The sequence below is a fragment of the Pseudophryne corroboree genome, chromosome 8 (assembly GCF_028390025.1).
Source record: "Pseudophryne corroboree isolate aPseCor3 chromosome 8, aPseCor3.hap2, whole genome shotgun sequence".
Lineage (NCBI taxonomy): Eukaryota > Metazoa > Chordata > Amphibia > Anura > Myobatrachidae > Pseudophryne > Pseudophryne corroboree.
In genome coordinates, this window is record NC_086451.1 from 435120005 (window position 1) to 435144448 (window position 24444).

The 24444-nt window shown below is 46.1% G+C and overlaps 2 protein-coding genes across 3 annotated transcripts in view; both read left to right on the forward strand.

The window, feature by feature from the left end:
- LOC134949452 (flotillin-1-like) overlaps positions 1-10934 on the forward strand; it is a 65398-nt gene extending 54464 nt beyond the window's left edge. For both annotated transcript variants that reach the window (XM_063938025.1, XM_063938024.1), the window contains 9 exons: positions 114-257; positions 641-760; positions 863-958; positions 1673-1825; positions 1899-2080; positions 2190-2235; positions 2368-2505; positions 8297-8461; positions 9181-10934. In XM_063938025.1, the coding sequence (XP_063794095.1) occupies positions 114-257; positions 641-760; positions 863-958; positions 1673-1825; positions 1899-2080; positions 2190-2235; positions 2368-2505; positions 8297-8461; positions 9181-9213 (1077 nt within the window). In that variant the 3' untranslated portion in view covers positions 9214-10934. The remainder of the gene's footprint in view (positions 1-113; positions 258-640; positions 761-862; positions 959-1672; positions 1826-1898; positions 2081-2189; positions 2236-2367; positions 2506-8296; positions 8462-9180) is intronic.
- An 8275-nt stretch (positions 10935-19209) lies between these two features.
- LOC134949454 (uncharacterized) overlaps positions 19210-24444 on the forward strand; it is a 38512-nt gene continuing 33277 nt past the window's right edge. The window contains exons 1-2 of the mRNA XM_063938026.1: positions 19210-19503; positions 19580-19792. Of these exons, the coding sequence (XP_063794096.1) occupies positions 19368-19503; positions 19580-19792 (349 nt within the window). The 5' untranslated portion in view covers positions 19210-19367. The remainder of the gene's footprint in view (positions 19504-19579; positions 19793-24444) is intronic.

The following is a 24444-nucleotide window of genomic DNA, read 5'->3' on the forward strand; positions in this document are numbered from 1 at the left end:
CATTCTTCTATTCACCCACCAAAACCATTTATCATGCTTTTCCTTTGTAACAATGAAACTGGTCATCTAACCTCCCTGATCTGTACGTTTTGTGCACCTCTCACCTCATGCAGGTAAAAATTCAGGGCCAGAATAAGGAGATGCTGGCAGCTGCTTGCCAGATGTTCCTTGGTAAAACTGAAAATGAGGTGGCGCACATTGCCCTCGAGACCTTGGAGGGTCACCAGCGTGCCATCATGGCTCACATGACGGTGGAGGTAAGGCCATACGTCTGGTGTTATCTTCTGACAAGGTTTCCTTGATTTTGGTAGTTTGGCAGTAGCGTGGCTGCATAATGTATTTCATTCATTTACACAAGTGACATGGACATCCTTCTATTGAGAAGTAATGTGGTCACTTATAACCAGAGCATAGTGATGTCACGCCCAGAAAATAAAGCTTCAGTCTGGAGTATAGTGATGTCACTTGTGTCGTGCTCATTTTGAAAATGCTGAAATGTAAAACGGTCAGTGAAGACAACACACCTGAATATGAGCATGAGTATATTAGTAAATTACCTCTTGTAAGAATCCATAATAGCTTCTCCTTTGATTCTTTCCCAATGTCCTCACCTTCTCCCTTTCTCCTGATTGCTCACCAGGAGATCTACAAGGACCGGCAGAAGTTTTCAGAGCAGGTTTTCAAAGTGGCCTCTTCTGACCTAGTGAATATGGGGATCAGTGTTGTGAGCTACACCTTGAAGGACATCCATGATGATCAGGTAGAAAGGAAGAGATTAGGAGATCTGCAGAAGAAGGATGGGGGTGGGTTTTTTGAGGTAGGAGTCATATTCATCCAGTTGTCGGTTTCTTTTGACTTCTAGGATTACCTGCACTCCCTGGGTAAAGCCAGGACAGCTCAGGTGCAGAAGGATGCAAGGATTGGCGAGGCCGTGGCCAAGAGAGATGCTGGGATTAAGGTGATTGATACGTGGACTCGTTACTGATGTCTGGAGAAGTCCATAATACTTTCAAAGATAGGAGCATGAAATTAATCGTACAGAATAGGGTTGAATATTGCTTGTGCATGCACGGTTATCGTGATCTGGCTGGGGGGATTTTGGAGAAGGTAGGAACTAATAGAACGGTGGGCAGCTGAAGGCCATACAAGTGACATGACCTCAGCAGATAGAATGGCAAGAGCACACTGTGGGCATGATTCAGATGTGGACGCAGGGATGGCATCAGATGCAAGCAATCGGTGATTTCAGTCTACTCCTGCTTCTTGGTGATTACCACTCTGAGATGCAGATCCATGCAGTTTCGCTGGGCATTTCTGGGTGGCAACTGAGGGGGCGGATTTGGCTTGCCAGACTCGGGTGTGTCGGCCAGCAACTGCGTCTAAAGGCGTAGTTGCACTGACTCCAGTGGCCATGTGCAGACGGAGATTCTGCAGCTCTATACGGCTGGTACTTCTCTGTGTGCACAGCGCTGGAATAGCAGAGCAGCCAGTGGCATTAGCATGAAGATGCAGTAGTGGCTGCTGTTAAATACTTAGTCGCTACCGCAATAGCGTCCACCTTTGGTTCATAATGCTGTCTCTGAATTAGCTACCTCTGCTCCCGTTCTTCAAGAAGGGGAGCCTGATCTTCTGATATGGTTGGTGTAAATGGTAACACATTGCTGTGTTGCAGGAGGCAGAGGCCCTACAGATGAAAGTGTCCGCTCAGTACATCAATGAAATAGATATGGCAAAAGCTCAGAGAGACTTTGAGCTGAAGAAGGCCACGTACGACCTGGAGGTGAACACCAGGAAGGCAGAGAGCGACTTGGCCTATCAGTTACAGGTACAGCCATCACTACCCGTTGCTATTCCACCGCAGGAGGCAGTCAGTTGACCTACGGCTTCCTGATTTTTAGGTAGCCAAGACAAAGCAAAAGATAGAGGAGCAGAAGGTCCAAGTTCAGGTGGTGGAGAGGGGCCAGCAGGTCATGCTACAGGATCAAGAAATTAGCCGTAGGGAGAAAGAACTAGAGGCCAGAATCAAGAAGCCGGCAGATGCAGAACGCTACCGACTGGAGAAGCTTGCTGAGGCGGAGAGGTGCGCCATGTAGTCCTTAGTGTATCTCTTCCTCTCCTTTTCTACATCCTTTCTTACTCCTCTCATCTGTTCTCACCTTCTGTTATCTAATCTGCTTTATGTCTTGCAGAATGAAGCTCATCACTGCAGCTGAGGCAGAAGCAGAGTCCATCAGGGTTAGTAAACGCCACATCTCTGTATCTTGGTCTTCTGCAATAAAATGGCCATATTAGAGTGTAAGCCGCAAATAATGAGGCCAGCGAGCTGCGTTCTAGGTGTATTTACACCTGTGTTCTCTCTCTCCTCAGGTAAGGGGAGAAGCTGAGGCGTACGCAGTTGAAGTCCGAGCTCGCGCTGATGCAGAGCAGATGGCCAAAAAGGCGGAGGCCTTCGAGCAGTACCAGGAAGCCGCAATAGTGGACATGTTGCTGCAAAAGCTGCCTGAGGTAACTCCTACCAGACTAGATGGACTGGTCTTGGGGGTAAATGTAATAGGATGCAAGAAGCTGGAGGTGCGGGAATTTGTGCGAGTGTGACCGTATTTTTAAAGCGGCAATCATTTACAAGGCAAAACCAACCTGGTTTTAGAATTAGAATTTTTATAGCCCCTCCTCCGTTAATAATAAGGCTCCTCAATAGTGCCCCTGATAATGTCTCCACAGTATTGTTCCAGTTAATGATATGCTCTCACACTAGTGTCAGATAATGTTTATGCAGTAGTGTCCCAGTTATTGAAATGCCTATGCAGTAGTGCCACAGTTAATGATATGCCCCTACTGTAGTGCTCTAATTAATATGCCTCATACTGTAATTTCCCTATATGCCTTTACTCTTGTAGTGCCCTATACTGTATGCCTCTACACTGTAGTGGCCTATATTGAAGAAAATATAACATTTCCGCTGATTTATGTAATAGTAGCTGCTCCGTTACAAATGACTGGTGTTTGGAGATGGGTGTTTGTTGGAAGCGGCTACTGCACGGGTGAATGACAGTCCCAGAGATAGCGTTGGTGGTGCAGTGTAGAAACTGTGGTCCACTCGGTATCGGGTCTCTAGATCGACCACACTTAGGTCGACTTGACAAAAGTCCGACATTAGTTTTTCACAAATTTTTGTATTTATTTTTTAAAAATTTTTTTTCTTTTTCATACTTTACGATCCACGTGGACTACAATTGGGAACGGTGACCTTGCTCGAAGCATGCAATGGGACACTGTGCACTAATTAGGGTTCCCAGTCACTGTACGAAGAAAACGACACCAAAAAAATAAAAAACAAAACTCATGTCGACCTAATGCTTGTGTCGACCTATTTCAGGTGTCGACATAGTTACTGTCAACCAATAGTGGTCGACCTAGACACTAAGTGTGGTCGACCCTATGAACCACACCCGGTCCACTCTGTCCCTAACTTACCCTTCTCCTTAACACTATCTTCACGTTTCAACATATACCAATCTCATAAGAGAGCTGTAAACATTGAAACACATTTCATTATGTTTTTATGTTTCTTAATGTTTTTGATGTCTGTCATTTATAACTCGCATTTATACTTATTGACATCAGAGCGCTCGTTATCCCCTATAAAATGACTCGCTATAGTGACCTACAGTATCTGCCATTGACCCCACAGGGGAATGTTTCTTATTTAAAACCAGTACAATAAGCTTCAGGAGCCCCTGGGCCAAGCAAAATGAATTTTAAGTGCTACACATACCAGTTTTGCCAATCCTGATGTAGTGCTGGGAATGTGTCGGAGGAGGATGGTTGGCCACCGTATACTGCCTGCTGCCCTGGACTTAGTCTGCCCCACGTTGTGCCCTCTATGGCATGTCGCCCCTGTTCGACTGCACAGTTTGAACGGGCCTTGAGCTGGATGGGCTTACTATGCCACCCCACTCCACTATGCCTTACGGGCTTTGATGCTGGCTACCGGCACCAGTGAGATCCCCCACTCACAGACTTTGAGTGTCATTTGCACACCAATGTGGTGTTCCAGTTTTAGAAGGGGCATGTGTTGCTTGACTGGCATCTGGAACACTTTGGGCAATGTGTAACTGCTGCAGCACCTCATTGCTGGTTTGTCAGGCAAAGGTAGAGTTTGGAGGAGTTAAAGTAGTCCCGGAGAAGACACCATTTGGATTAGGTTTGCTCGGCCCATTTTAAATTTAGAGACTGTGCCCTGGAAGGCCGCGTGTAGCCCCGTTTCAGCGGTAATACAGAGGACTTCATCAAGTTTACATCAAAACCTGAAGCAAGGCCAAATTGCAAAATTGCATTTATTAGGGGGCGCAAACAGTCTTTAGGATTAGACAAAAATAACAAGATATCATCCGCAAAAGCCAAAATTTTAATGGATCTGCCACCAAACCAAATCCATGAACAGCTGAGCAAGACTCAAGGACTCTCCAGGCTGAGAGGGGGAGTCTAGGGAAGATGCCATCACTACTGCTATAGCTGGCCCTTCACGCAGTGATGACCCGACACAGAGTTGAGTTGGTATAAAGGGTGTGGTATGGCTGACCGACGCCGGGATACTAGCAGCACACCGCCCCCGGGATCCCGGCGCGGGGGGGTTTGGGGGGGCAAGTGCAGCACTCTGGGTGTCGTGGACACCCACGAGTGGAAATAGTCCCTGTTGGTCGGCATAGTGAGGGGGCGGGATGTTGGGGGAGGTCATGAGACAGTCTGTCTCCTGACCGCCGGTCACATGAATACCACCTGGTATAAACGATCTAGGTTTTTTTGTGGCGGCCACAGAGTAATCTTAGAATATCAGAATCTCTTGGCCATCTAGGAGTAATTTCCTAGTCTGACTGTAATCTGACCAAATCTGCTCTTTCACTCTGAAATTAAGGGATCTAGCCAAACCTGGCGAGGTCTAGCTTCCCCTCCCACCCCCAGGCCCGTATGGTGAGCCAGCAATACGAGGGTTGTGAGGGTCCTCCAGAAGGTTCAGCACCTGAACAATTCTCTGAACCTTTTATCGATTCTGGAATGCTAATAAAACGGAGGTTTCGGCAGCTATGATTTTTCAAGATCATCTGATTATATCAGCATATCGTTGCAGCTGGTGAGACGATGTCTCCATAGTATTACATAGTGACTGTATACTATCCTCAGCATGGTGAATCTGCTGTTCAACATCCTCTATCCTAGTGGACTGCTCTCCAAGCTTCGTTGGAGCAGAGTCAATGGACTCTTTAAATGGGTATAATTTTGCGTAATGCTTATCTTTGTATCTATCGTGGGCAATATAATTTTAATAGATCTCCGTGAACTAGATCAGTGATCTAAATGGGGAATATCAGTGAGGTGGGTAACCACTAGTTAAATCCGACTGTGAGGGTCAGGAGAAGAGGCAGCCTGCCTAGGAGCTCCAGCATTTTGTTTTAACCATTTTGGAAACCTCTACAGACATTGCGGAACGTTGACATTGGGGTTTGGACGTGTATCGGTTCATGCCCACTAGGGCTCTAATGGGTGGGGGCAACAGTCAGGGACACCAAGTACTAGACACAGAACCCAGATGCAAAAAGCAGACACACAGTATAAGTGGAGTGCTAAAATGAGTATAACCTTGGTGGAACAGAAGGCGTTGGATCACATCCTTAAATGAAGATGACCTAGCCTCAGATTAGCCAAAAAAGAAAACCGTACTTGAAAACAATTGTAGTCTGCAAAAACAGGTACACCTATATCTAAACCAGTTGTAGCCCAATATGTTCCCAGAGTAGGGGGAGGACTAAGACCCAATGAGAACAGGTAGTGTAACATACAGTGAGGCAGATGTATTAAGTCTGGAGAAGTGATAAAGCAGTGATAAGTGGAAGGTGAAAACGCACTAGCCAATCATTACAGGTTTGAAAAATGACAGGAGCTGATTGGCTGGTGCATTATCACTGCTTTATCACTTCTCCAGGCTTATTACATCTGCCCCAGTATCAATAAAAGCTTATCTCGATAAAATACCATATGAGAGACATCACAATATTAACACTGAAGTTCAGCATATGGCAGAACAATTTTATCACACAGAAATAACATAGTGATAGTAAGCGGCAGCATAATAACAAGAAAATGTAAAATGCCATAATATATATCTTAGTACAATGTGTAAAACATGGAGATATACTGTAATAGATAAATTCAGCATACACTAAATAACAACTTGGCAAAACTGCAATGAAGCAGCACCGTAGTGACACACAGAAATGACTACTAAAGAAAAAAATAGTGCTTATGGCAAACCTACTGTATAACAAAACAGCACAGTATTAGCGCATACAAATCAGAGTGATGACCTAATCGCCAGTAGGTGGCAGCAAGGTATCTGAAAAAAATGAAGTAATAATGCAAGCAACGGGATACGGTCGTTGGGTCGACCCAACTTAGGTCGACCGCTGAAGGTCGACGGGCAATAGGTCGACATGGGTGTTTGGTCGACATGTACTATGTCGACATGATTTTTTCCCCCAAACATTTTTCACTTTTTTGGATTTTTTCATACTTAACGATCCACGTGGACTACGATTGGAACGGTAACCTGTGCCAAGCGAAGCGGTGGCGGAGCGAGGCACCTTGACCGAAGCATGGCAACCGAAGCGCACCATGCGAGGGGACACGTGGCACTAATTGGGGTTCCCCGTCACTTTACGCAGAAAACAACACCAAAAAAAGTTGAAAAACTTACGTCAGCCTTTTTACATGTCGACCTAGCACATGTCGACTTAACGCCCATGTCGACCTAGTGCAACTGTCGACCTTCAGTGGTCGACCCAATGACTGTCGACCTAAGTGGGGTCGACTCAATGACCCATACCCCAAGCAACAATCAGTTAATATAGTGGAGATGGAGGACTGAGGAAGACGCTAATATACCAGACAAAAGAAGGGACTAGGTACGCTCTCGCCGCACATACAGTAGTAATAGGAAAAGTTGTGGTCCACAGATTAATGATCTATGGAGCTGGTCTAGTGTGGCAGGCACAGGGGACCACAAACTAGAGAAGCCAATAGTGTCCCGAAGCAATCACTGGAATCCTGACAAGTGTCCAGGGAAAGGAGTTCACGAGAAGCAGCTAGAGGCAAAAAGCACTAAGGGGATGCAGGCCTCCAGGACAGGATTCCATAGGCGAAGAGAAGGGCTCCAACCAGAGGATAGGAGGGATGAGGGTAAAACAGAAGAGGGAACGAGCAGGAAGGTAGTGGGGAGAGGAAATGGCACACTAGGAGAGTATGAGGAAGGTTGTTCGTAAGGGAAAAGCAGACAGGGTTAGAGGGGGACGCCAGGTCCACTGTCTGGAACAATAGGTCACCAGGAACCAGAGCACCCACAACAGACTTCCTCGAAGTCCAATAACCTCCACAGAAATCTAGGAGGTCTCTCAACAGAAGCAGGAGGTATCTCTACAGAAGATCTAATGGGGCCATCAGTTTGGGTAGAAAGTGGAGAGGTGTTAGAGAGAAGTAACCAAACCCACCGATGATAATACAGCCACCATCGGGGCTTCAAACACTGGCCTAAGGGATGAAGGGCCAGAATAATTCCTGCAGCCTCTTCACGCAGCAGACCACTACACGCAGCCAGTCAGAGTCACAAAAGGAGAGGCTCAAGTCCGCTACTGATCCCAAAGGACAGCTGGAGGTCTGCAGGGGTAGCTGTTCCCAGAGTGAAGGTCCCAGCGACTGGGAAGCAACAGGGGTCTCGCCGTACTCCGCTTTGCCAGATGATCACTACCCAGGCAACTTGCGCTGACCACAGTACAGGGAGGCAGGTGTGATCAAGTCTCACTATGGCAGACAGCAGATAATAGTAGGGTCCACAGGATGGTTGCCACGTAATAAGACAGCCACGCTACAGGTAAGGCTGCACCGTCAGCATGCTGGCTAAGTGCAAGGTCTCTCCACAGAATCTAAGTCCAGGAAGCTCACTGATACCAAGGCAGGCAAGCAAAATAAGCCCAGGGTGAGCCGAGAGGGAGGATGGCATGGTATACTGGATGAGATAGCGGTGGGACTCTACAATGCAGTCATCTTGATGTGCCGCCCTCTGGAAGTCAATAGTTTTCATCCTAGGCTTTCGCACTGCACTCCCATAACACAGTCATGGTCCTAGTCTCTCCACGGTCCCCACAGACACCGCTACTTGGTTGTGCTTCAGGCCCACTAAAACTGATGAACTAATGGCTGTGTGCCTCCTGCTGTCCTCATGGTGACACTGCATTTTCTCTTCCAGATTGCAGAGGAGATTAGCAAGCCTCTAACCCAGGTGAAGAAGATAAAAATGGTGTCCAGCGGTGGGAACGAGGTTGGAGCCGCCAGGATCACAGGAGAAGTTCTGGATATCCTTGGCCGCCTTCCAGATACGCTGGAGAAGCTGACTGGCATTAGTATCAATCAGGTCAGTTGTTGCGCATTTTTAAATAAAATTAACACTTTGTATTTAAAATGTTTTAAGCTGTTTCCTCTGAAAATTAAAATACCAATTGTAGGCTTGACGCGTTTCACATGTTCTTAACCTGCAGCCCTGAGATGTGCAATATATCTTTATTCTGTACAACTGAGGAAAGTAAGGTTATGGTATCCTTAAAGGCTTTAATATGGCTTAAACAGAGTAAAATACATGTAATAGATTACATACATACATACATACATACATACATACATACATACATATATATTGAAAATATGATTCATGATGAAAATATGATTAAAATATTGAAACGTTGAAGAAAATGCCCGATAACAGCCCTGTTTTCATCCGAAAACGGGGCTATTTCACCCGAAAACACACAGGTTTCACTGAACCTGTGTGTTTACAGATGAAAAAGCAGGTTTTACCGGCCGAGCAAATTAAATAGCCCGACCGCAGCACCCGAAGAAACATCGGGGTTTTTTACTCCCGATGTCTCTTCGGGCCAAATTGAATATCCCCCACTGAATCTAAAAATATGTGAGATTCAATGGATAAAACATCAGCCACGTGCATGACTAAAGGATGACATTTATATAGAGAGGGTTAACTAAACAGAGTAAAATACAGTGCTGTAAGGCAGCAATGCTAGCCACTACACCACCATGCCACCCTATATAACTAATATTGGCTCTTTTCTGTTTCAGGCTATACAGAAGAAGCCTGGGCGAATGTCATAATTTCCGAGTTTCTCCACCTCCATCTGCCTGTCGTATCCTCCTTCTCTTCCTGGAGCATCTGTGTAGTTCCCTTGTCCACCAAGTCAGTCTCCGTGTGTTATGACTGTACCCGGAGACTGTTCTCCGCAGCTGAATTACATGATTTGGAGATTGCCTTACGGAGCAACATGAAGCCTTGTTCCAGATCATTTCAAGATTAAAACACATGTTAATTGTAACGTTCTATCAGGTGCGTTCATCACTCTGTTAGTGTCACATGCAGTATCACCTTTGAATTTTCTCTTGAGAGTTATTCTTAAAATGTTACATATTTACACACAGGATTTTTTTTTTGTTTTTCGTTTTATCTAATATTGTGGTAGGAATGTTTATAACTACATTTTAGATTTAGCAAACTGCATATCGCTCTGTGTTTTATTGTTTTTTAGAAATTATATGTTACCATGAAATGGAGAGAAAAGAAGTTTGCCACGCGTTTCACCATTAACCTATGCAAACTCTTTATGGTTACAGTTACAAATTTAAAAATGGTCAAGTACCTTATGTGCATTGATAGTACCAGTAATGCCTAACTGGGCTGAATGGATTCAGCGTCTTCAACTCCACTTTTTCCTTGACATTACATGATCCCTTGTTATACAAGTCTCTTTTATTACTATTTACAGATTATTATTTGTACTGTACTCGTCAGCATAAGGCCTATTTATTCTTTGGTGCCATAGGAAGCATGCATTTAGCCAAGTCACCCAGCAGAGGGCAGTGCAGAGGAAACCTTTTTTAGGACTACCCTCCTTGTAAGCGGCACTAGATCCATGTAAACCATCTAATAGAGGTAAAGTGAGTGTAATGTCATTCATATGTTGGCAAGAGAAGAATAATCTGGCACTTTTATGCCTATATGCTGCCATATGTAAGCCCTTTCCCATAAAAAGTCTTGGGGAGGGGAAAAAACCCAAAGAAAAGTAACTTCCTACTGCAGCGATGGTCAACGTGTGGCATGTCAGCTGCTGTGGAACTACACTTCCCAGCATGCTCTGCCAGTTTTACTGTTAGTGCATGCTGAAACTGTGGCAGGGCATGCTGGGAGGTATAGATCCACAGCAGCACGTTGCCTACCCCTGTCCCGACTGCATGATAACTAGGTGGAAAATGGCTTGGTCAGGAAGTGGTTAAACACTCCATTAATAAATAGGGTCATACTTGTCGCCCTGCAGTGATAGCAGTTTGGATAATACGTAGTGTGACATAAATACAAAGACTCGTATGGTCATGTACATTGAGTGCTAGAGATACCGTGGCCTCTGACCCGCTGTGCCCAGGTTTCTTGTTGCAACGCTTGGGACCCGCAGATGGCTCTGCTTGCTTAGTGGCCTCTGTACAAAACAATGCTGTGAAGGATAGCGGATCAGGACCCCCCCCCCCCCCTCTTATAATGTAACCACTGATTCCTTTGTGTGTGCCCTATATACCCACTGTATGCCAACCTCAATATGGCTATTCTTAACCCAGCTTGCACCGTGGTAGCAAGTGTATGCCAGTCCTAAGATGGCCTGTGAATGTTTCCATGTTTATAGATATCTATGTATCCTATTGTGTTTTTAAACTATTATTTTCAAGTCACACATATAAACTTATAACTGTGAATGTCGTGCCTGTAGATGATAAATGCCTCTATCACAATTTATTGTCTTTATGGATGAATAAACCTATTATACAACTTAGATGTTCTGTGATTACTATGCAGCGTGCTTTTTCTGTATCTATAATATAAGTATACAAGTTACCACTACTCTCACTTACCACCAGGTAGTTCCACAGCAGAAATATGCGTTCCCATAGGTTCATCCCATTATACAGAAGGGATACGGTCATTAGGTCGACCACACTTATTTATTTTTCTCATCCACATGGGTAATAAGGTGATTGGAGGAAACACATAGGCCAGATGAAAGTCCCATCTCACCAACAAGGCATCCACAAAGATCGCTCTGGGATCCTTTGTTCTTGACCCATATGCGAGAACCTTGTTGTTCTGGCGGTACGCCATGAGATCTATCTCTGGCAACCCCCACTTGTCTACTAGAGTCTGGAAGACCTCCGGGTGTAGAGCCCATTCGCTTGCCTGAATGGTGTGTCGACTGAGAAAATCCGCTTCCCAGTTTAGGACTCCTGGAACGAACACTGTGGACAAGGCTGAATGATGAAGTTCTGCTCACATTAGTGTGTGACTTACCTCCTTCATAGCTTTTTGGCTGCAAGTTCCTCCCTGATGGTTGAGGTACGCTACTGCCGTCGCATTGTCTGAGCGGATCTGAACTGGTTTTCCCCGAAGAATGTCCTTTGCCTGAATCAGTGCCATTTATATGGCCCGAAGTTCCCATATATTTATTGGCAGACAACCTTCTTCCCTGGTCCATTGCCCCTGGAAACAAAACCTTCCTGACACTGCTCCCCAGTCCTGGAGACTGGCATCCGTTGTCAGATTTTCCCAATCTGATATCCAAAAGGATCTCTCCTTGTCCAGATTGGATGTCTGTAGCCACCAGGTTAATGACCTTCTTACTTCCATCGTAAGGACCATAGTCTGCGTTTTTCTCATCTGATGGAACCCATTCCATTTGGCAAGGATCAGATGGTGCAGAGGCCTCAAGTGGAACTGTGCATACCCCACCATGTCGATTGTTGACACCATCAACCCCTCACATGCATTGCTGTGTGAATGGATACCTTTTGACTGTGTAGCAACTCCTGAATCCTTGACTGAACTTTGGATATCTTGTTCAGAGGTAAAATTACTCTGAAGGCTTGAATCCAGTACAGCCCCCAAGTGAGTCATCCGCTGTGACGGAACCGTAGATGGTTTTGCCCAATTTATGAGCCACCCATGCCTTTGCAAACACGTTATTGTCTGTTGCAGATGACTTAAGAGCAATTCCTGCGACTGTGCCAGGATTAACAGATCATCGAGGTATGGAAAAATTCTTATCCCCTGCTGGCGGAGATAAACTGCCATTACCACCATAATTTTGGTAAATACTCTGGGGGCTGTGGCTAACCCAAAAGGTAGGGCCTGGAACTGAAAATGCTGTTGGAGGATAGAGAACCTGAGATAGCACTGATGGGACAGTGCTATAGGAACATGTAGGTAAGCATCCTGGATATCATATAATCCCCTGGCTCCATGGCCAAAATGATGGAATGTAAAGTCTCCATATGAAACCGAGGTACCCAAATTTATTTGTTCAGCACTTTGAGATTGAGAGTGGGCCGGAATGACCCATTTGGCTTCTGAACTAGAAACAGGTTGGAGTAAAAACCCTGTCCTTGTTGTGCAGGAGGAACTGGAATGATTACTCCTGACTGAAGCAATTTCTGAACTGCCTCTTGCAAAGCACTGGCCTTCGTCTCTACCCAAGACTGGCTGGTACAAAAAAACCTTCAAGGAGGGTGCTTCTTGAAGGCAAAAGCATAACCTAGAGATACTGCTTCCTGCACCCAGGCATCTGTTGTAGACTGCTGCCAGATCTGTGCAAACTGAAGAAGTCGGCCCCCACCCTGGGATCCCCCAGGTGGAGTCCCGCACCATCAGGCTGATGGCTTATTTTCTGTTTTACCAACCGGTCCTCTGGTAGCCCAATGCTTTTTAGTCTTACCAGACTTCTTGTATTGGGGCTGCCTGCCATCACTTAGCCAAACTGCTCTAAGAGCAGCTATTGTTGAAGCTGATGCCCTGGAGGCAATAGTACCCATATCCAATGCTGCTTCTTCAAAGAACATCGTAGCCTGTTTTATATGTGCTATATGGGAATTTTGCTCTCTAGATGCCATTGAAAAATCCCCCTCCAATGCATCAGCCCAGGCAGCCACTGCCTTTGCCATCCAAGCTGAAGCCGTGGCTAGCCTTATGACTGCCCCAGACAGGGAAAAAATGTTTGTTTGTTTGTTTTTAAAAACCATCCACTCTCCTATCCGTGACATCATTTAATGATGTTGAAGGCAGAGGTAATGTAGCTTTTCGCACTAATCGAATCACATGCGCATCTACCTTGGGAGCCACCTCCCTTTTTAAACAATCTCCAGCTGGAAGAGGATAATTGGAATTCCATTTCCTAGGAATTCTAAATTTCTTATTGGGCGTATCTTAAGCCTCTTCCATGATTTCCGTCAGCTGATTTGACCCCGGAAACTCAGTCTTAACTGTTATGGGACATTTAAACACAGGTGCCTTGGTTTTTAACACGGGCTCTGCTGAATCCTCTAAGGATAGAATGGCATTCATGCTTTAATTAACTCCGTTATATCCACTGAGCTGAGACCTTCCTCCTCCTCCTCCTCTTCGTATGCCGAAGCAGAGTTTGAGCTTTCATCCTCCGATGAATCCTCATCTGAAATGTGTAGCCTATGAGGATGAAGATTTACTTACCACTGGCTTATCAGCCTGTTTCTTTTGAAAGGCTGCTGCTGGAAGTGATAAACCGCAGGTGGGAAGCTGTATGTAAGGGTTAATTGTGTAACCTACCCATGGTACAGGAGTTGGAATAATCGTTCAGCTATACTGGATAATGTCTGTGCAAACATAGCCCAAGGTGGATCAACCTGCACCTGAATCTGCCTTGTATTTTTCAAGAGACCCTGGTGAAAGATAAAAAAACCATCCTGAAACAGATCCTGAGAGGATAACCCAGCTTTGCAAGACAAACATGATATGAGTATTGGTTTTGCTGTGAGTGTATCTTCCTCACCTTTGTCGCTCTTAGACAAGATAAATAATCAACACTTCCACAGTGTATTACACTATTTGTGACTGTAATCACTTTAAGCTTTTTAAAGTGACATACAATCCGACCCCACCCTGCTATGCACCAGCATTGAGGATCGGAATAGAAAAAAACTGACAGAATATATAGTAAAGTCAGCAATCACACTAGCAGTCAGTCACATGTTATACATTAGTATAATAAGCAATATGAGCACATCATCAACTACAAATACATTTCAAATATGTAGGAGAACATATTACTGAATCATGTTTAAACAGCTCTACTGTATACAGACGCATAGCAAAAGAAACAGTAATAGTATACAGACTCCTATGCAATAGGCACTTATCTAACTATTCGTACTCAAAAGGTAGATAGAGACTTAGTGCTGTATTACTCATACTCCGTAGAGTGGGATACAGTGAGACTCACCCCGCTTCCAGGACCGATCAATACGTTTGCGACCGCTGAGTGGATCCAGACGCTACTAGTGTACACTGCCGCTCCATAAACCTATAGTGCACACAGACGCTCAATGAACACTGACGTACCAGTCACACAGCCTCCTATGCTGCGACTGGGTCCCCTTCGTATACAGGGTCTGAGACGGAAGCGAGAAAACAGTTCATGGAGGGAGACTCGGAGGAAACTGGTCATAAACCGGGGGGAGGGGTGACAAGGAGAGCGTCTGACTCCTCACTGCTGACATCAACACTAGGGATCGCGGCCTCATACTATTCCTGGAGCCTATGATCCTAAGGCCTAGCGCTGGTGCAACCGAGGTGGCAGCCGCATCAGCGATTGTTTGGTAGTCTCTTCCCAAAACAGTGCGGCTGTGTCCGTATTCCCCTTCTAAGCAGAACCGATGCCTTACCTTCTCCCCGTGCTTCGGCCACAGCCAAGTAATGTCTGCTGGACCTGCTAGTATATCCGACACAGACGCCCGCTGAAACAGCACTGTACTTGTGGGTAAGCGTTGTCACAACCCAGCGGAGAGTTATTGGAGCGACTCTTTCTAAGCTACGTATGAGACGCTTCTCAGAAAGATCACTCAAGAAAAAATAGACTATAAAAATAAAATAAGAAAGCTTAGGGCTGCTGAAAATGAGCAGCCCTCTGACCGTGGTCCGGCTCCTGCCACCCCAATCAAAAAACTGGTTTGCCTGAGCCAGGAGGCGGGGATATATGGACGGGCCCGTTGCATGTTGGGAGGCCAAAAAGCTTTGACCGATTGGTGCAAATCCACTGTCACTTCATCATATCCTAATGTTATCCTGTGGATAACCTTTGGACCCTGCCAGAGAAAGGCTTGCTTAATGCACGCACTCCAGCTATGGCAGTGTCTGCACGCAGGGGTATATGGCTACGCCTGTGGACTGCGGATGCGGACTCCAGGAAAGGTGTGGAAGGCCTACCTTTCACAGGGGAGGCCTAATTTGGAGATGAACTAGACAAATGGATCACCAAAGCTACGGCAGGTAAGTCCACATACCTTCCTTCTGCAGGTCCCCCAACTAGGAAGGCCTACTCAGGACCTAATTTACAGTCCTTTCGGACTGCCAAGTTTAGGGGCATGGCCAGAGGTTCTTCTACTGCCACCAGAGGCGCTAGAGGTAAACCACACAACTAGCAACTGCCGGTTCACAGGAACAGAGCTCAGGATCTGCTTCCTCAAAGCCTTCTGCATGACGGTGGACAGCGATGCCTGTAACACTGGCAGGTGTGAGCCCGGCTAAAATTATTCAGTCACATCTGGACAGGATCGTGTCAGGATCCCTGGGTCATAGATCTTATTTCCCAGGGCTACAGACTGGAGTTCCAGGAGCTCCCACCTCACAGATTTTTCAAATCAGGCTTACCAGTTTCACAAGAGGCAAGTATAACTTTACAGGACGCCATTCAAAAACTGGTACAGACTCAGCTCATTGTTCCAGTTCAACCTCACCTGCAAAACAAGGGCTACTATTCCAACTTGTTTGTAATACCGAAACCGGGTGGTTCGGTAAGACCGATTCTGAACCTCAAGTCATTAAACCCGTACTGAAGAGTGTTCAAATTCAAGATGGAGTCTCTGAAAGCGGTGATCTCCGGTCTGGAGGAGGGGTAATTCCTAGTGTCTCTGGATATCAAGGATGCATACCTTCACATTCTGATCTGGCCACCTCATCAGGCTTATCTACGATTTGCACTGCAGGACTGTCAGTACCAGTTCCAGGCCCTGCCATTTGGTCTCTCCACGGCACCAAGGGTGTTCACCAAAGTGATGGCAGAGATAATGTTTCTACTCCGCAAATGGGGAGTGAACATAATTCCATACCTGGACGATCTTCTGATAAAGGCACCATCCAGGGAGCAGTTGTTGGACAGCATTGGGCTCTCAACCAGACTACTCCTGGATCACATGTGGATTCTGACCTACCAAAATCTCACCTAGAACCAACACAGAGGCTTCCTTTCCTGGGAGTGATACTGGACACACAGTCTCAGAAGGTGTTCCTTCCCTTGGAAAAGGCAATGGTAATCCAGTCGATGGTTTGGGCTGTCCTGAAGCCAACCCGGATCTCGATACATCTGTGCATTCGCCTTCTGGGGAAAATGGTGGGTTTTTATGAGGCGTTTCAGTACGGAAGGTTTCATGCGAGGCCCTTCCAGCTCAATCTTTTGGACAAATGGTCCGAATCGCATCTTCACATGCACCAGGGGACCCGTCTGTCGCCAAAAGCCAGGATCTCCCTTCTGTGGTGGCTACAGGCTTCTCACGTAGGCGTGGGTCGGAGGTTCGGGATTCAGAATTAAATTCTGCTAACCACAGACGCAAGCCTCAGAGGTTGGGGAACAGTCACCCAGGGGGTGCAGTTTCAGGGAAGATGGTCAAGTCAGGAAGTCGTCCTTCCAATAAATATCCTGGAACTCAGGGCTATATACAACGCCCTTCTGCAGGCCTCATCTCTTCTTCAAAATCAGGCCATTCAGGTCAAGTCAGACAATGTGACGGCAGTGACGTACATAAACTGACAGGGTGGAACGAAAAGCAGAGCCACAATGTCAGAGGTGTCAAGAATTCTCCTCTGGGTGGAAAAACACGCTGTGGTGTTGTCGGCGGTCTTCATTAGGGGGGTAGACAACTGGGAAGCAGATTTCCTCAGCAGACACGACCTGCACCCGGGGGGCCGAGCAGCTACTTGGTCAGGTTCGAACACGTTTGCTAAGTTTTTCAAGTTCGATACTTTGGCCTCTGAGGACCTTCAGTTTGGTCAGTCAGTTCTGCAGGAACCTCGGCACTCTCCTACCCGGTTTGGTAGCTTTGGTACTTTCCCATGGTACTAAATGGATTACCAGTATCCCCCTAGGATGTAAAAGAAAATAGGATTTTAAATACCTACCGGTAAGTCCTTTTCTCGTAGTCCGAATGGAATACTGGGCGCCTGCCCGATGCTTTGTTCTTATGCACTGTTACTTGGTTAAGTAATATTGTTTGATTGAGCTGTTGCCGTTTTCAGGTTTGGTTAGCATGGCTTTTCTCTTGTCTATGTGTGTTGGTTCGTAATCTCACCACTTTCCTTATCTATCCTTCTCTCAAAGTATGTCTGTCTCCTCGGGCACAGTTTCCTAGACTGAGGGGTATATTTACTAAGATTCGTAATGTTCAGAATTTGTTTGAAGTTGAAACGCGACTGACATCGGTAGTGTGAATTTGCAACTTTTTGTTTTTTTTACGGCTCATTTACTAAGCGTTCGTAATTTATGTTTTCGTATTTTCCGGTGTCGATGTCATTCGTATTTTTTTTTATGTGTTCGCGGCCGACTCTTGTTTTCCCGGCCGTATTTTGTGGTTTTTTAACGAATTCGTATCTTTAAATTCCACGGCAGTGTTTTTGACCCTTCCCGGCCGCGTTATTTTCTTACTTTCGCTTTCGTCACTCGTCCGTGATTGGTTGTGTTTGTCATGGAGGAGTGTCTGTGCTCATTAGTATAAAAACGCCCCCAACCAGCCGCACCTCGTGGGTTTAGCTAGTGGAGAGGTGAGAGGAAGTTGGTGTTTTGGAGTTGGTGATTTGTTGGTCGGTTTTGGTGGTTTCTTGCGATTGTTGAGTGCTGTATTGTGTGTGTAAGTAGTCATGTGGTAATTGTTGTGTGGTCTCTTAAAAGTTTGTGTCATTTTTAGTGTTTGTGCATTTTACTTTCAGTCTATTGTCATTGTTTGTTTGTGTGTGTGTGTGTGTGTGTGTGTGTGGTTGGTGTGCAGTGGTAGTGGTGGAGTGTGTTTTGTGTTTTTTTTTATTAGTGTTATTTGTTGTTTGTCATTATTATGTCCCAGTCAGAGGTGAGTGAGAGGGAGGAGGTGAGTGAGGTGGAGGAGGTGAGTGAGGGGGAGGTGGTGAGTGAGGTGGAGGAGGGGGAGGTTGCTGCTGTGGCCTCGAGTGATAGTGACAGTGATGGTGGTGTTGCTCCGCAGCCACGCACCACTACCAAGACGGGCAGAAATGTTAAATTTAGCTATGCGGAAAATATGGCTTTGGTGCATGAGTTGATGCGCCATCATCGCCAGCTGTTTGGGCGTGATGCGGCCAAGGTGCCTTCGCGCAGGAAAACTGTTCTGTGGGGGAAGGTAGTAGAGGCAGTAAACAGTGAGGGTGTGGTGAAGAGGACCGAGGACACGTGTCGGAAGAGATTCTACGACATCAAGCGCCGTGTCAAGGCCAAGATGGCAAAGGAGGCTAAGTCAGCCAGGCAAACAGGGGGTGGCCATCCCTTTATAGCGTCTTATCGGGAGTGGGAGGAACCTGTGCAGACCCTTATTCCGCATGAAGTTGTTGGTGCGACTAATGTGCGGGATTCGGATCGTCCTAGGCCTGATGGTGAGTTTATTTTTACTAATCTGTTATATCTGCATATGTGTTTATGTCTAATTAGTATTTTTTAAATGATATTGTATTGTTAATATATTTTTATGTTCTAAATTGATTATCTTTTTCTGTGTGATTTTAATATATTTTGTGTTTGTATAGTGAGGTGTTAGGTAGTATTGGTTTTTTTTTTGTGAATTTTGTTTAATGTCTGCTGTTTTTTACTTGTCTTTGTGGCCAATATGTTAGTGTAGATGGCTAAGTATTGTATGTTTTTTTTAAATGTTAAAATCTTTTTTTTTTTTTCGTGTTTTTTTGTTGTTGTTTTAATTAAAAAATACTCATAAATGTAATAATGTAAAATATATGTTAATACATGTGTGTATATTCAGCTGTTGGCCCTGGAAAATTAGACTACTTGGCTATGTTTATGTCTTTGGAAATGGAACCACATTAGTCTGTTTTCAAAAAATGAACCAAACCATTGTTTCAACATTTATTGTTCGACACTGTACCCATAATGTTAAACATATGTCCACATCACTAAATGTTGCTGCTTACAAAAGTACACACTGTAATGAAAGGTCATAAACACCAATGTATCATTTTTACAGTACGAAAGCAAGCCTCCACTTCCAGAACACAAGCAACACTGTCAAGAGCCGTGGATGCTGGCGATACAGGTAACGCAAAAACGACACCTGTTAATGTGTCCACCACAAAAAAAAAAATAAGTCTAATGTTTGCAATAATCCATAGGAACTTCAACATCGCATCACAGTCCACAAAGACGTCCTTCACAGGGGTCTGGCAGCCACACGATCAGGCCTAGCAAGAGACGTCATCCTGACGACGCACCAACACCAGCATTAAGCACACCCCCACGTCGTATTTCTACTGTGTTGCCTCAGCCACCAGAACACATTTTGGAGAGTACTCAATCACAGGGTCCACATTCCCCTCAGCTGTCTGGTGAGTAAACACAAAACACAAATTACACATCAGCCAAAAAATGTAGTACTTATCCACAGCAGCAAGCACATGGCTTGCAAATTGTTTAAATTCCAAAACCATTTTTTAGATAAATAAAAAATAAAGTGTTCTCTTGCGCCTTACAGTAGTATTTTTTTTATTTTATTTTTTTAAATAGTAAAATATTGAGCTTCAGGTAGTTTCACACCCTTTCACAATGGTGATAGAATTCATATTGTCATTTACTGTTTTATATTTTAATGGTTGTACGATATGGCGGGTGACAAATCACTTTTTTTCATGGTGTAAACTTTATACCTCTGTCTGTTTGTTTCGTAAGTGTGTTATTTGTCAAACATGTGTCCACTTTTGTTTTGAAGTCATTTTTGACAACATAAAAACCATCACAATTTGACTTTTTGATTGTGTATACGAGTCTATGTGAACATCATAATTTGCTATAGAAAAATGTTTGACAAACAAGTCTAGAAAGTTAAACTAAATATCAAAACCAACATAATTTCTCTGACGTCCTAGTGGATGCTGGGAACTCCGTAAGGACCATGGGGAATAGACGGGCTCCGCAGGAGACTGGGCACTCTAAAAGAAAGATTAGGTACTATCTGGTGTGCACTGGCTCCTCCCTCTATGCCCCTCCTCCAGACCTCAGTTAGAATCTGTGCCCGGCCAGAGCTGGATGCACCTAGTGGGCTCTCCTGAGCTTGCTAGAAAGAAAGTATTTGTTAGGTTTTTTATTTTCAGTGAGATCTGCTGGCAACAGACTCACTGCTACGTGGGACTGAGGGGAGAGAAGCAAACCTACCTGCGTGCAGCTAGCTTGTGCTTCTTAGGCTACTGGACACCATTAGCTCCAGAGGGTTCGAACACAGGGCCTGACCTTGATCGTCCGTTCCCGGAGCCGCGCCGCCGTCCCCCTTGCAGAGCCAGAAGACAGAAGAAGGAGATAAAATCGGCGGCAGAAGACTCCGGTCTTCATTAAGGTAGCGCACAGCACTGCAGCTGTGCGCCATTGCTCCCTTTGCACACCACACACTCCGGTCACTGTAGGGTGCAGGGCGCTGGGGGGGGGCGCCCTGGTCAGCAATAAGTATACCTTTTGGCAATATATACACATAATACAGTCTGGAAAACTGTATATGTGTAAAACCCTCGCCATTTTTAGTCAGAAACAGGACAGAAGCCCGCCGCTGAGGGGGCCGGGCCTTCTTCCTCAGCACACCAGCGCCATTTTCTATTCACAGCTCCGCTGGAAGGAAGCTCCCCAGGCTCTCCCCGGCAGTATCCTGGTACACAAAGGGTTAAAAGAGAGAGGGGGGGGGGGCACATAAATTTAGGCGCAAAATTTGTATATACAGCAGCTACTGGGTAAACACTGAGTTGTAGTGTAATCCCTGGGTTATATAGCGCTGGGGTGTGTGCTGGCATACTCTCTCTCTGTCTCTCCAAAGGGCCTTGTGGGGGAACTGTCCTCAAATAGAGCATCCCCTGTGTGTGTGGTGTGTCGGTACACGTGTGTCGACATGTCTGAGGTAAAAGGCTCCTCTAAGGAGGTGATAGAGCGGATATGTGTGTGAGAGGGTGTCTCCGTCGACAACGCCGACACCTGTTTGGATATGTGTAAGTGCTAAGGTGAATTTATTGCACAAAAGGTTAGGGAACAGACTGGAAATCTACCCATGTCTGTCCCTTTGTCACAGAGACCTTCAGAGTCTCTCAATGCTCACTATCCATAATAACAAACACTGGTATCGACATGGAGTTTAACTCCACTGTCGACTACGATAATGCAAAGTTACAGCCAAGAGGGCTATAAGGTATTCAATATATGATTATTGAAATAATAAGAATTTACTCACCGGTAATTCTATTGCTCGTAGTCCGTAGTGGATGCTGGGAACTCCGTAAGGACCATGGGGAATAGACGGGCTCCGCAGGAGACTGGGCACTCTAAAAGAAAGATTAGGTACTATCTGGTGTGCACTGGCTCCTCCCTCTATGCCCCTCCTCCAGACCTCAGTTAGGATACTGTGCCCGGAAGAGCTGACACAATAAGGAAAGGATTTGGAATCCCAGGTAAGACTCATACCAGCCACACCAATCACACCGTACAACTCGTGATACTATACCCAGTTAACAGTATGAATAACAACTGAGCCTCACGAACAGATGGCTCATAACAATAACCCTTTAGTTAGGCAATAACTATATACAAGTATTGCAGACAATCCGCACTTGGGTGGGCGCCCAGCATCCACTACGGACTACGAGAAATAGAATTACCGGTGAGTAAATTCTTATTTCTCGGACGTCCTAGTGGATGCTGGGGACTCCGTAAGGACCATGAGGAATAGACGGCTCCGCAGGAGACTGGGCACATCTAAAGAAAGATTTAGGTCTATCTGGTGTGCACTGGCTCCTCCCCCTATGACCCTCCTCCAAGCCTCAGTTAGATTTCTGTGCCCGGCCGAGCTGGATGCACACTAGGGGCTCTCCTGAGCTCCTAGAAAGAAAGTATAGTTTAGGTTTTTTATTTTACAGTGAGACCTGCTGGCAACAGGCTCACTGCAGCGAGGGACTAAGGGGAGAAGAAGCGAACCTACCTAAGTGGTGGTAGCTTGGGCTTCTTAGGCTACTGGACACCATTAGCTCCAGAGGGATCGCACACAGGACCCGACCTCGTCGTCCGTTCCCGGAGCCACGCCGCCGTCCCCCTTACAGAGCCAGAAGCAAGAAGGTCCGGAAAATCGGCGGCTGAAGACTTCTGTCTTCTCCAAGGTAGCGCACAGCACTGCAGCTGTGCGCCATTGCTCCTCATGCACACCACACACTTCGGTCACTGATGGGTGAAGGGCGCTGGGGGGGGGGGCGCCCTGAGCAGCAATATTAACACCTTGGCTGGCAAAACTGACACCATATATAGCCCCAGAGGCTATATAGGTGTAAATTACCCCTGCCAGAATAACACAAAAAGCGGGAGAAAGCCCGCTGAAAAAGGGGCGAAGCCATCTCCCTCAGCACACTGGCGCCATTTTCCCTCACAGCTCCGCTGGAAGGATCGCTCCCTGGCTCTCCCCTGCAGTCCTGCACTACAGAAAGGGTAAAAAAGAGAGGGGGGGCACAAATTTAGGCGCAGTATAATATATATATGCAGCTATAAGGGAAAACACTCTTTATAGGTGATATCCCTGTGGTATATAGCGCTCTGGTGTGTGCTGGCATACTCTCCCTCTGTCTCCCCAAAGGGCTTTGTGGGGTCCTGTTCTCTGTCAGAGCATTCCCTGTGTGTGTGCTGTGTGTCGGTACCGCTGTGTCGACATGTATGATGAGGAAAATGATGTGGAGGCAGAGCAAATGTCTGTAAATGTGTTGTCACCCCCTGAGGGGTCGACACCTGTGTGGATGGACTTATGGAAGGAATTACGTGACAGTGTCAGCTCCTTACATAAAAGGTTTGACGACATAGGACAGCCGGCTACTCAGCTTGTGACTGTTCCAGCGTCTCAAATGTCATCAGGGGCTTTAAAACGCCCGCTACCTCAGATGGCAGACACAGATGTCGACACGGATACCGACTCCAGTGTCGACGACGATGAGACTAGTGTACCCTCCAATAGGTCCACCCGTTACATGATTGAGGCAATGAAAAATGTATTACACAAGGGTATTATGTTCGGTGAGAAAAAACTACCAGTAGTTTCTCTAACGTCCTAGTGGATGCTGGGACTCCGTCAGGACCATGGGGAATAGCGGGCTCCGCAGGAGACAGGGCACATCTAAATAAAGCTTTTAGGATCACATGGTGCGTACTGGCTCCTCCCCCTATGACCCTCCTCCAAGCCTCAGTTAGGTTTTTGTGCCCGTCCGAGAAGGGTGCAATCTAGGTGGCTCTCCTAAAGAGCTGCTTAGAAAAAGTTTTTTTAGGTTTAAATCTCAGTGAATCCTGCTGGCAACAGGATCACTGCATCGAGGGACTTAGGGGAGAGATTTCCAACTCACCTGCGTGCAGGATGGATTGGAGTCTTAGGCTACTGGACACTTAGCTCCAGAGGGAGTCGGAACACAGGTCCTCCTGGGGTTCGTCCCGGAGCCGCGCCGCCGATCCCCCTTACAGACGCTGAAGACGGAGGTCCGGAAAGCAGGCGGCAGAAGACTCCTCAGTCTTCATGAAGGTAGCGCACAGCACTGCAGCTGTGCGCCATTGTTGCTACACGTCTCACTGATTCAGTCACGGAGGGTGCAGGGCGCTGCTGGGGGCGCCCTGGGCAGCAATATTAAATACCTTTAGTGGCAAAATAAATACATCACATATAGCCATTAAGGCTATATGTATGTATTTAACCCAGGCCAGTTTTCTTAAAACCCGGGAGAAAAGCCCGCCGAAAAAGGGGCGGAGCTTATTCTCCTCAGCACTCAGCGCCATTTTCCTGCTCAGCTCCGCTGGTGAGGAAGGCTCCCAGGACTCTCCCCTGCACTGCACTACAGAAACAGGGTAACAAAGAGAAGGGGGGCATAATTTGGCGATATTGATATATTAAAAGCGCTTATATCAAAAACAACACCTTCTAGGGTTGTTTATATACATTTCTCTATCGTCCTAGTGGATGCTGGGGTTCCTGAAAGGACCATGGGGA